The sequence below is a fragment of the Hypanus sabinus genome, chromosome 12 (assembly GCF_030144855.1).
Source record: "Hypanus sabinus isolate sHypSab1 chromosome 12, sHypSab1.hap1, whole genome shotgun sequence".
Classification (NCBI taxonomy): Eukaryota; Metazoa; Chordata; class Chondrichthyes; order Myliobatiformes; family Dasyatidae; genus Hypanus; species Hypanus sabinus.
The window spans coordinates 111,053,742-111,067,080 of record NC_082717.1 but is presented as its reverse complement, the minus strand read 5'-3'; the positions used below and the strand labels follow the sequence as shown (position 1 = coordinate 111,067,080).

At 41.5% G+C, this 13,339-nt stretch overlaps 1 protein-coding gene across 7 annotated transcripts in view; it reads right to left on the bottom strand.

Moving 5' to 3' along the window:
* The window catches only part of wdr27 (WD repeat domain 27), a 575,048-nt gene extending 564,609 nt beyond the window's left edge, over positions 1 to 10,439 (bottom strand). For 3 of the 7 annotated variants that reach the window (XM_059986746.1, XM_059986751.1, XM_059986750.1), the window contains exons 1-5: positions 9,558 to 9,656; positions 8,584 to 8,770; positions 6,674 to 6,815; positions 2,957 to 3,081; positions 94 to 207 (exon numbers count right to left, since the gene is read on the bottom strand). In XM_059986746.1, the coding sequence (XP_059842729.1) occupies positions 94 to 207; positions 2,957 to 3,081; positions 6,674 to 6,815; positions 8,584 to 8,770; positions 9,558 to 9,652 (663 nt within the window). In that variant the 5' untranslated portion in view covers positions 9,653 to 9,656. Of the gene's footprint in view, positions 1 to 93; positions 208 to 2,956; positions 3,082 to 6,673; positions 6,816 to 8,583; positions 8,771 to 8,857; positions 8,878 to 9,557; positions 9,657 to 9,984 lie in introns of those variants that run through there. The other 4 variants (XM_059986745.1, XM_059986748.1, XM_059986747.1 and 1 more) reach the window with 4 other exon arrangements.
* Positions 10,440 to 13,339: the final 2,900 nt, after the last annotated feature.

Genomic DNA, 13,339 nt, shown 5'->3' with positions numbered 1-13,339 from the left:
CAGGCAGCATCTATGGAAAAGAATAAAGCAAGGAAGTTTCTGGCTAAGCCCCTTTATTATGTAAATGATTATTTAAAACTGCAACTTTCATACCTTAAAGGTCCTGTCTTCAGAGATTGATACAAGTATGTTTGGCTGCCAAGGACAAAACTCTGCAGCTGTTACCACACCAAGGTGGGCTTTGAAGACTGCCAAAACATCCTCCTGCTAAAAGGAAATAAAATACAAACATATAACTAGAACAACTTCACAACAAGATGGTTCACTTTTTATATGTATTTGATTATCTACAAAAAGCTTAACCTCTGACATTTACCCTAAAACTTTCCTTCAATCACCTAAAGATTATCACCTTATTTCCATCCTGGGGAAAAGTCCCTGCTGTCCACACGATCAATGCCTCTTATCCTGTACACCTCTGTCCACTCGATCTGTGACTCTCATCTTGTACACCTCTGTCCACTCGATCTGTGACTCTCATCCTGTACACCTCTGTCCACTCGATCTGTGACTCTCATCTTGTACACCTCTGTCCACTCGATCTGTGACTCTCATCCTGTGCACCTCTGTCCACTCGATCTGTGACTCATCTTGTACACCTCTGTCCACTCGATCTGTGACTCTCATCTTGTACACCTCTGTCCACTCGATCTGAGACTCTCATCCTGTACACCTCTGTCCACTCGATCTGTGACTCTCATCTTGTACACCTCTGTCCACTCGATCTGTGACTCTCATCTTGTACACCTCTGTTCACTCGATCTGTGACTCTCATCCTGTACACCTCTGTCCACTCGATCTGTGACTCTCATCATCTTGTACACCTCTGTCCACTCGATCTGACTCTCATCATCTTGTACACCTCTGTCCACTCGATCTGTGACTCTCATCCTGTACACCTGTCCACTCGATCTGTGACTCTCATCCTGTACACCTCTGTCCACTCGATCTGTGACTGTCATCCTCTACACCTCTGTCCACTCGATCTGTGACTCTCATCCTGTACACCTCTGTCCACTCGATCTGTGACTCTCATCCTGTACACCTCTGTCCACTCGATCTGTGACTCTCATCCTGTACACCTCTGTCCACTCGATCTGTGACTCTCATCATCTTGTACACCTCTGTCCACTCGATCTGTGACTCTAATTATCCTGTACACCTCTGTCTACTCAAACCATGCCTCTTATCATCTTGTACACATCTAAATTAGTGCAACAGAATGCTTTAGGTAGCTATATGGTCAATCAGAAAGAAGACATTCTCTCCAGCATCAACATCTTTATTTCAGTTTATTTTCTGAGCTCTTCGGCTCTAAGAGAAAACTCTTAATAAATTGGAGACATGCAGCCAGCATCCTAGTGACAGAATGCTCTCAACTTTTTACATTAATCTGTTCCAGTAAATCCATTGAATTTCCCATATTTGTATTAAGGGTCTTAGACATCCTGACCTGCGGAGTTCCTTCAGAATTTTCAAAGTTCAGAGTAATTTCTCTTTCATTTCCTTGGGGGTAATCATAGTAAACACAAAGAAACCCCCCCCCCAAAAAAAAATAAACCTCCAAAAAAAAACACAAATTGAAGAGTACTTGAAAGTGAGTTCATAGGATGTGAGAACAGTTCAGTATTGGGGTAAGTGAAATTATCCCCTCTTGTTCAAGAACCTGACATTCCTGAACCTGCTGGTGTGGGTCCTGTGGTTTCTGTCACTCCTTCCATTTTGAATGTGTTCTTCTTGCAACACAAGTTTACTTTCCCAAGCTTTTTCACAGAATCACCCCACTCAGTTCCATTACTTAGCAGATTCCAATGGTGCTGGCTAGCAGACTACTTGCCTTAACAACTTCTCCCATCCAGCAGATTGCAGACAATTTTCACCTGCTGCAGGTGCACTGCCAACCAGCCCATGCAAATTAGCTCAAAGAATTAATAATATACTAGCTCTCAAAGGCTTGAGATAATTGCATTCATCTCTCCCCAAAAAAAATTAACACCAGAAAGTTGGTTCACCCTACATGAGGCATCTTCAATGAAGGACCATACAATGAGTTCAGATATCTTAGAACAAAATAAGAAGATTTCACTCAGAAGACAGTGGATCTTTGGAATTCTCTAACCCAAAAAGCTGTGGATGAAGAGTTATTGACTGCTTTTAAAGCAGAGATTTATTCCCATAATATCCAGAGACAACTGGTATCATTAAGGAAATTAAGGGAATAGATGGATTGGATAGGAAAACTGTATATTTTCAAATTCAAAGGAGATGTGCAGTTCAAGTTTTCTTTTAATACAGAGTTGTGAGTGTCTGGAATGTGCTACTAGGGGTGATAATGGAGGCAAATTTGAAGCTCTTAGACAAGTATATGAATGGGCAAAGAATGGAGAAATACGGACACAAGGAGTAATTTCTCTTTCATTTCCTTTGGGGCAATCATAGTAAACACAAAGAAACCCCGCCTCCCAAAAAAGAAACCCAAAAAAAAACAAATTGAAGAGTACTTGAAAGTTAGTTCATAGGATGTGAGAACAGTTCAGTATTGGGGTAAGTGAAGTTATCCCCTCTGGTTCAAGAGCCTGACATTAATAACTGTTCCTGAACCTGCTGGCGTGGGTCCTGTGGCAGAAGGCTGAAGGAATTAGTTTAGTTGGGCATTTAATTACTGGTTTAATTAATTTGGTACTTGGGCGAGAGGACTTATTCCTGTGCCATACTACTATGTTCTACATACAAAGAAATGTGCTGGAAGGATGTGGGCAAGTGGGACAATCCCAGATGGATACCTTTGTTGACATGGATGAAGCAATTTTCCACCTTATGTTTAACTCTATGATGATCTTGTTAAACAGCAGAGAATTCTTGAGGAGTTAATATCCTATTCTTGTTTTTTCTTATGCTTTTATCTCCAAATTTGAAAATCAGGCAATGTTCAAACAATGCTGTCGTTTACACTTACCTTACAGTTCAATACATAGATTTTGTTATCTGCACAGGCAGCCATCATTTGGTCATCTGGACTGAAGCATAAGTACAGCACTTTTCCCAGCAGAGTTCCAACAATAGTTCCTGTCAGTACCGAGCCTGAAAGCATCAAGTTGAATAGTATCAACCCTTGTCAAACAACTAAATGTAATCATTATGTGAAGCTATTCATAAGGGCTTGTGTTTCTTTGATAGAGTAGCTGAAAGTCTTTGACCAGGTTCCTGTAGATGGGCTGGGTGAGGGGAACACTTCTTATGAGCAATTTCTTACAGAAATGGCAAATGCAATGTTAGCATACACTTCACAAGGACTAGAATAGAAAAGCAAGAAAATAATGCTGAGGCTTTATAAGGCATTGGTCAGACCACACAGAGTATTGTGAGCAGTTTTGGACCTCTTATCTAAGGCACTGGAGAGGGTCCAAAGGAAGTTCATGAGAATTATTCCAGTAATGAAAGGTTTAACGTATGAGGAGTGTTTGATGGCTCTGGGTCTGTATTCACTGGAGTTTAGAAGAATGAGGGAGATCTTGTTGAAACCTATCAAATATATAACCTATCTTATAGTCTTCAAGAATGGGTTGAGAGGGATAATAAATCAGCCATGATGGAATGGCAGAGCAGACTTGACAGGCAGAAGAGCCTAACTGCTCCTATGTTTTACGGTAATATTGAAAGGCCAAGATAGAGTGGAGGTGGAGAGGATGTTTCCTTCAGTGTGGGAATCAAGGATCAGAGGGCACAACCTCAGAATAGAGGGACATCCCTTTAACTATATAACAACTACAGCACGGAAACAGGCCATTTCGGCCCTTCTAGTCCATGCCAAACACTTACTCTCACCTAGTCCCACCAACCTGCACTCAGCCCATAACCCTCCATGCCTTTCCTGTCCATATACCTATCCAATTTTACTTTAAATGACAATATCGAACCTGCCTCTACCATTTCTACTGGAAGCTCATTCCACACTTAAATTGCACATGGAGCTCAATACATGTCATGTATAAATACAGAAGACTTCTTGCCTATCAACTTGGCTGCAGATGAATGACAGGACCAAATAGAGATTTAGGGTAAAATTTTGACAAACCAATATAGTGATTGCAAAGATGAATTAATTTGTTGCATACTTGGAAATATCATTGTTTCTCAAGTCAAGCCAGTTTATTGTCATTTAACTATATACATGTATACTGTCAACGAGACGTTTCTCCAGACCAAAATGTAAAACACAGTAGTACACATAACACACATACAACACACAATAACTTGGGAAACTAAGAATTAAATCTACAAATGAATTATGCTTAAGTAAATCAAGTAAAGCGCATAAGTTAAATATTGTAGGCTACAGTACAAATTATCCAGTTACACTTCGAATGTGATACAGCAGGGAGTTCAGAAGCCTAATGACCGGACAGAGGAAGCCAAATGGATGGGTGGGATCCTTGATAATATTAAGGGCCCTGTGCATGCAGCACTCCTGAAAAATGTCCTCTGTATAGTAGGGAGACCCCTATGATCCTCTTGGCTGTTCTCACAGTCCTTTATAGGGACTTTCAGTTCAATACTCTGCTGCTCCCATTCAAGCAGCTTGTCAGTATGTTTTCAATGGTGCTCCTGTAAAATCCAGTTAAGTTGGGGGTGGCGGGAGCCTCGCTAGCCTAAGTCTCCTCAGGAAGTGGAGGTGTGTCTTCTTATTCAGGCAGGTAATATTGAGGGACCAGGTGAGGTCATCCATGATGTTTCTGAAAACTTTTTAATGTTGTATGGTTTTTTTCTATTCTACCTCCAACCACATCATAAACATTAAGTCAAACCATCAAATGGAAGTCAAAAGCTGCAAATACTCAAAATTGGGCCAACAGAATCTGCTGGAAACACCCAGCAGGACATACAGCATCTGTGCAAAGGGAAACAGAGTTAGTATTTCAGGTCAAAGCCTTCCATTAAAGCCTTCTGATAAATGGTCTTTGGCTCTGTCCTCTTTCCACAAGACTGTCTGACCTGTTGGGTACTTCCATAGGTATGTCCTGCATGATTATGCATGTGATTTCACCACAACTGAGAAATAAAGGAAATTTTCCTGCTTTTTGCTCATAACGTGACAACAAAACAAAAGTTGATTCTGCAATGTGAAATTAATTCTAGAACTAGATGGCATAAAGACGAGAGGATTGCTATTTAGAACAGAGATGAGGAGGAATTTTTTTAGCCAGAAGGTGATGAATCTATGGAATTCATTACCACAGGAGGCTGTTGAGGTCAGGTCATTGGGTGCATTTGAGGTAAAGGTTGATAGGGTCTGTTTAGTCAGGGCATGAAAAGTTACGGGGAGAAGGTAGGAGAATGGGATCGAGAGGGAAATGGATTGGCCGTGATCAAACAGTGGAGCAGACTCGATGGGCCAAAGAGCCTAATTCTGCTCCTTTGTCTGATGGTCTTATGAATTACTGATTTCAATGGATATAAAGCTGGAGAAAAATGTAAACAGGCAAGTCATTTTTTATCACTTATTCTCTAATTATACACTTCTTACTGCCTTGATAAAGCAGACAACATAATCAAAGACCCCTCTCAACCAGGATATTCTTTCTTCCCTTCCTTCCCATCAGGAGAAGATACAAAAGCCTGAAAGCACATACCTCTAGACTCAAGGACAGCTTCTATTCCACAGTTATAAGACTATTGAATGGACCTCCTGTACAATAACATACACTCTTAATTTTACAATCTACCTCTCCATGACCTTTGGACCTTATTGTCTGCCTACATTGTACTGTCTCTGTAACCAAACACTATATTCCACAATGCCATTGCTTTTGCTTTGTACTACCTCAATTCACTGACACAGAACATAAAACAATACAGCACAGGAACAGGTCCTTCAACCCACATTGTTCTGCCAAACCAATTAAATTGGCCAACTGAACTAATCTCTTCTGTCTACACAATGTCCATTTCCTTCCATTTTCCTCACATTCATGTGCCGATATAGATGTTCCTTAAGAGTCCCTAATCTATCAGCCTCTACAACCACCCCAAGCGCCAGGCACCTACCACTCTGTGTATAAAACATGCCCTTCACATCTTCCTAGAAATTACCCCCTCTGACCTTAAATGCATGTACTCTGGTATTATACATTTCAACCTTGGGGAAAATAGATACTCCCTGTCTACTCTATCTATGCCTCTCATAATCTTAGAAACCTCAGTCAGATCTCCCCTCAGCCTCCACCGCTCCAGAGAAAACAGCCCAAGTTTGTTCAACACTTATGATTAAATAATCCATATGAATGGTATGCAGAACTACATTTTTTACCTGTTCTTTGATAAATGCAACAATAATAAACTAATTTAACAATATTATACAGTCAAACTTAGAAAAGTATAACAATTGTCATCCTGGATAATTAGGCTAATTAATTGACTTTATCCAGAAATTTAACAACTGCACAAGTGAAACTTTTACGTTCACCCTTGATCACTGAAACCACATAAAAATTAATAGCTTTCCCCTATGTCCAAATCTCACTGTAAATGACATTTCTACTGTGCAAGTTTAAAAAAAAGCTGTATATGCATTAATCCTCCCCAGTGATTACTATAAAATGAAACAAGGCAAGTATGATCTGTCAAGGAAACAAAATTGCCATAATGCTGCAAAATTCATTAGAAAAATGAGTACCTTGTTGTATTCTCATTTGGCATGCTTCCATATCCCATATAATTACATAATCTTCAGCTGCGGAACACAGAAGTGTTGGTTCAGAGTGGTGCCCAAATGTTAGAGCAGTAACTGACTGATGGTGGCCTTTTAATTCCAGGCTCTATATAAAGCAAATAAATTTACATTTCGGATATTTGGACAGTCAAATACAGCAATACAAAATAAATGATAAAACATTAATCACAAAGGAACATTGGGATCCTGGAATGCACGTTTACTGTTCCCTGAAGACAGGCAAATATAAAATAATTGTGAAGATACACAGATACACAGGTCTTAAGGTTAAAGGTGAGCAGAGGGGAATGAAGGAATTTGCTTGTACCTGGTACGTCGTCTGGAATTCACCACTCAACAGAGTAGTTGAGGCAGAAATTCCCACATTTAGAAAGCCCCTAAATTGAGATGCTGTAAGCCAGAAGGCGAAGGAGCAAGAGTTAGGAGATGGGAATAAACGAGATAGCTTCTGTTTGGCGAGGAGGAACACAATGAGCTGAGTAGCCTCCTTCAGTTTATTTATACAAGAATACAGAGCTGCGTCAGTTTATTCAAAATAATCTAATTATATATTTGATAAGTAGCACAATTAACCATTGTGGAAAATTTCAGGGATATTTATTATTTTCTGGCACTTTCTGTATTAATTTAACTGGACTCCCAGCCAGTTGAGGCAACAAAATAAATTTTAAACATAACAAACAGGTTTCAACGTGCTCCTTCACAAGAATAAATTTCAAGTTAATTGAAGATAAATGAGTACCCCAACCCTACCTCATTGATCACTAGACAGTTGTGTGATATGTATCTGTTTTCTGATACCAAACGATCATGGCTATGACTGCTCTTTATAGCTGCTAGATTACTCCAGGTTGCCACTAATCAATGCTACATATGCAGAAGAACTGCTTGGAACGGACTCTCCCCCAAACTGCATGCCTTTTCGGGCTGCATTCATATGCTTACAGAGATCTCCCCGACAACCTCCCCCTTGGAGCGTCTGGCTGTAGTACCAAAACAGGCCTTGAACCTGCTACAGATCATTGCTCTTCACTGATCTGTCCTGGTCACTAATACTTGGGACCCCTGTATCTCTCCTCTCCCATTAATTTGCCAGATAGAAACACTTGCCTGCAGCTGGAAAATAGCAGTGCATATTGTGCCATGTCCCTCTAACAGATTGTTGGAGAGATCCCACTCAAGAGCTTCGATCTCAGCAGCTCAAGGATTTACAAAAAATCAACACAACCTGATATAACATACAGGGAAGCCTGACAATGTTGCTCTGAGAAGAAAACAGAAAACGCTGCAAATGCACAGGTCAGGGTGTGTATGTGGAGAGCTGATCATCATTAACATTTCAAGTCAGTGACTTGAACAACTAGTAAATTGTTTTAGAAATCTCGCCTTAGGTTGTACTGTCCTTTAGACTTTAATAAAAGTGTTATTATGATTCCCAAATTGGTTTTAACATTATTAAACTATAATTAATTAATCTCTAGACATCTAAATCAGCTTGCACTGGTTTTACACACACAGAAAACTATTCAACATTAATCTTCTGCCTTCCCTCTCTCCCAAAAAATACTCAGAAATTAATATAAACATGGAAGTGGTCTTTTACGTCACCATAGACAGTGCCAAGAAAATCCCAATTAAATGTCTAGACGATACTGCTGGTGGAAATAGAATTCAGATTAGACAGAAACACATCACTCACCATTATTGCAGTCAAAGAGATTATCTCTAGCTGCACCCTACTATACAACTGGCATTTATTTCATTAAAATTTCTTTTCCAATTGAACAATATTTATAAATAATAGTGATTTAAAAGATCTCTGTTTTAATTCAATGAGTGAAGTTAAATGTTACCTGCAGAAGAGGATTATGGATATTCCAAATACACACGTCTCGTTTGTTATGGGGGAAGGCACAATATTGCCAACAACAAGCCAGCTGAACGTCTGACAAAACAGTGCTAGTCTCAACACAACGCTTCTCTGTAACAGCTTCTTTTAAACAATCATTCTCCAGAATTTGATGGATATTGGTACACATTCTAAAAGAAACAATAAAAACCATTACCAAAACGAAACAAATGAGTCACTGGAAACTAATGTCAAACTAATAGCTTCTATACACCAACACAAGAGATTCTGCAGACGCCAGAAATCCAGAGAAACACACAAAATCCCAGAGGAACTCAGCAGGTCAGGCAGCATCTATTGAAAGGAATAAAGAGCCAACGTTGCAGGCCAAGACCCTTCATCAGGTCTCACCCGGATGTTGCCTGACCTGCTGAGTTCCTCCAGTACTTTTTGTGAGCGTCTATACACAGTCGTTACTTCAATAAAATGCCTCTGTCCATTTTACTCCAGAATAAGCAACCCAGGAATAGGGCAGGCTGAACACGGAGCAGATTGACACAAAAGGATTTCCCTTTTCTCTTCTTTTGGGTCAGGAGTAACCACTGATCTCCCTAGGGTAAAAGATTAGGAACTCAGTAATCGGGGGTTGCTGGACTGCGCAGTGGCTCAATAAACAAAGGCATGGACAAGTTCAGCCAGTGGCCTATTTCCATGCTATACAACTCTGTGGGAACACGAGCAATCACAGATCCTGGAACACAGAGCAAACAATCTGCTGGTAAGACTCATTGGGTCAGACAGCACTGACGGAAGGAAGGAAATTGTTGGCATTCCAAGCCAAGATCTGCAACCAAAACATCAGTAACTTTTGCGCTCCTGCTCGAGTTCCTCCAGTTAGTTCACTATTCATGGAGCCAAATTGAATTTACAGAATAGAAACACGTTCCGCAGTTCGCACACCACAGAGCAAATTTCAACCTTTCTTCCCCCAGAGCAGTATAGTGCTTAGCGCAACTCAAGCTCGGGGCGTCAGTGTTAAAATTCTGCTGTGCCTGCAATGAGTCTTTGTACATCCTTCCTGTGGAAGGTGCGGGTTTTCTCCGGGCACTCCCATTGTCTCCCACAGTCTAAAGACATACCAGGTATTGGTCATTGTAAATTGATCCGTGATTAGGTTAGGGTTGAACGGGGTTGTCACGGGGTGCTGGGGTGGCATGGCTCAAAGGGACAGATGGGCCTATTCCGTGCTGTATTGCTAAATAAATAGACTACTGAGCCAGCAAACACTCCGATCCCAAACACATCTTTTTTTTCCATGACTCCCCTCTCTAACCCGATAAAAATTCCCTTAATATTAGAAGTCACAATCCACTGAATAAACAAATAGGAAAGTTCTTCTCTGAACCTGACATGTTAGAGACTTGGCGAGGGTACACCACCACCCCTCAGAGAGTCACAGCTGAAGGCGCGTGACCGCCAGCCGACACACGCGCGCGCGCGCCCGCCCGCACGCCGTTTCGTGGGTGGCGCGCCGACACGCGCGCGACCCAAGCACAGCGGCGGGATGAGCACCACGTGACACGGTTGGCACAAGGCTGCGGGCCGCTGGGGCGATTTCTGGCGTGGGATAATGGTTTGTGGAAGGGCCTCGCCCCGCGGTTCTCTCGCTGCATTCCGGGCCCATTCCCAGCGACTCGTCAGGTTCTCACTTCGATGCGCGTCCAGGCTGCAGCTTCCCCTTCTCCCCACTGTCTCCCATGGCAGCAGCTCCACACAACGGAACGCCCCGAGGGCCAAAAATGCAGTCGAACGCGAATCGAAAGCGGATTCAAAATGTTAGTGGGCATCAGAGCTACAGCAAGTGTTGCATTTGGGAGAGAGGGAGGGAGCACCTTGCGTTTCCAGTCAACATCTACCCCCACCAGAGTGTTTTTGACATTGCATACTTATTACTTGTTGGCATTTCCCGCACTGCAAATTACTTATTTACTGAAATATATTTTGCTTTGCAGTTGTCATTAGATATGTTTATAAATATATGCCTTGAAATGTATAAATGCATTGAAAGCTCTTTGCAGCAGCATAGTACATTACGAACATCACAAATGTAAATTATACATAACTAACACAACAAAATAAACACAACATCATGTTAGTTAAGAGAGAGAAAAAGAAATATAGTCCATGTTAGGGATTTTTCAGGTCAGTTCAAAAACCTGATGGCAACAGAGAAAAAACTATTGTTGAACCTTGAGTGGTCAGTCTTTAGGCTCCAGTACCTCCTGCTTGATGGCAGCATCAAGAAGTGGTACAGCCCAGTTAGTGGAGGTCCTTAATTTTCAATGTTGCCTTCCTGAGCAGTGTGTGTGTTCCTGAGACATCACCTCTTCTAGATATCTGCAATGGTGGGGAGAGCTGTACTTGTGATGGAAATGGCAGAGTCCTCTGCTCTGTGAGGTCTCTTTAGTTCCTGTACATTGAAGATTCCATACCAGGCTATGGTGATCAGCCACTGTACAACTGTAGAAGTTGGTTGTTCTTCAATAACATGTTAAATCTCCTTGGACTTTAAAGAAATTAGAGATGTTGGGGCACCTTCTCTGTGGTTGCATCTACTGTATGTGTTGGGCCCAGGAAAGATCCTCTGAGATACTGAAGCCCAGAAACTAGAATCTGCTCACCCATTCCACCGCAGACCCTTCAATGAGTACTGGTATTCTTCCACCACACTTCATCTTCCTAAAGTCAACAATAAGCTCTTGTTTTTTTTTCCTCACTGAGTACAATGCTGTTATGATGCCATTGAACAATTCTCACTCCTTTGCAACTCTACATTGCCATCCGTCATTCTGCCAACAACAGTGGTGTCATTGGCAGAAATTCAGTAAGAAGCTGAGGTCCATTTGCAGTGAGAGGCACAAAGGTCTTGAACTTGACAGTAAGTCTTGGAGCGATAATGGTGTTGAATGCCAAACTAGTTGTCGAGGAACAACAGTCTTATTTGCTCCGATCGTCCAGGTGGTTTACTGTGGACAGCCAGCAAAGATAGCATTTGCTATCAACCCCTAATATGGTAATGTAGCGATGTGCTACACGCAGAGCTAGAAATAATGACATGCAGTCTGTAAGTTGCACTCGAGACTAGTTTATTCAAACTTCACAGTGCTGGCTTTTACATAGTCGCGTTCCCGCCATCTCCAGTCAGATATGACGTCAGAGGTACATTACAAAAGTCTCTCCCCACACGCGGCTACTTGTGAGCCTGTTCGCCTGCGCACAAAGTGGGTCACCACAGTAAGATAGATTCTTGATCTCACAATCTACTTCATTATGGCCTTGTACCTTATTGTTTGCCTGTGCCACACTTTCTCTGCAGCTGTAATATTTTACTCAGCATTCTGTCATTGTTTTCTCTTGTGCTACTTCAATGTACTTAAATGATCTGTATTGATGGCATGCAAAACAATGTTCTACATTGTACCTTGGTGCCTGTGACAATATCAAACCAAGATGCCTATTGTGGTGGTAGGTGAATTGAAGTGGGTCCAGGTCTTTACTGAGGCAAGGGTTGATACAAGCTGTAACCAACCTCTCAAACTACTTCACTACCGTAACTGGAAGCACCACTGGTTGTTAGATGTTGATACAAGGTCCCCGATCCTCATGGGCATCGTTGCAATTGATGCCATCTAAAAAGATGGCAATCTCTCACTTTAAATGCATGGCCTCTGGTATTAGATATTTCAATCCATGGAGAAAGATCTATTTTTAGACCACATCCTATTTAATATTTCATTAGTAAGTATGTGGTCCACAAATTACAACGGGAGACAGGAAATGCATGCTTAAAGGGCAATGTTATAGTAGTCATGGGGGATTTTAACAGTAAGGTAGATTTGGAAACTCGGATTGGTGCTGGATCCCCAGAGGGGAAATTTCTACAATGCCTACAGGTTGGCTTTTTAGAGCGGATCATGGCTGAGCCCACTGGGGGAATCAGCTGTTCCAGATTGGCTGTTGTGCGATGAACCAAAATTAATTAGAGAGCTTAAGGTAAGAGAACTCTTAGGGGAAAGTGATCATAAAGTGATTGAATTTACCCTGAAATCTGAGAAGGAGAAGCTAAAGTCAGATGTATTGGTATTACAGTGGAGTGAAGGGAATTACAGAGGCATGACAGAAGAGCTCGCCAAAATTGATTGGAAGGAATGACAGCAGAGCAGCAATGGCTGGAATTTCTGGAAGCAATTCAGAAGGCACAAGATGCATACATTCCAAAGAGGAAGGAGTATTCTAAAGGCTAGATGACACAACCATGGATAACAAGAGGAGTCAAAGCCAACATAAAAGCCAAAGAGAGGGCATATAAGGGAACAAAAATTAGTGGAAAGTTAGAGGATTGGGAAGCTTTTAAAAGCCAACAGAAGGCAACTAAAAAGTCATTTAAGAAGGAAAAAATTGGAATATGTAAGTAAGCTAGCCAATAAAGTTAATGAGGATACCAAAAGTTTTATTGGATACATAAAGTGTAAGAGAGATGAGAGTGTATATCAGACCACAAGAAAACAATGCTGGAGATGTAGGACAACAACGTTGGGGACAAGGAAATGTTGTAAAATGTTTTGCAGTGGCTGATTGGCAGGAGGCAAAGAGTGGGAATAAAGGGAGCCTTTTCTGGTTGGCTCCCAGTGACTAGTGGTGTTCCAAAGGGGTCTGTGTTGGGACTGATTCTTTTTACATTATATGTCAATGACTTGGAT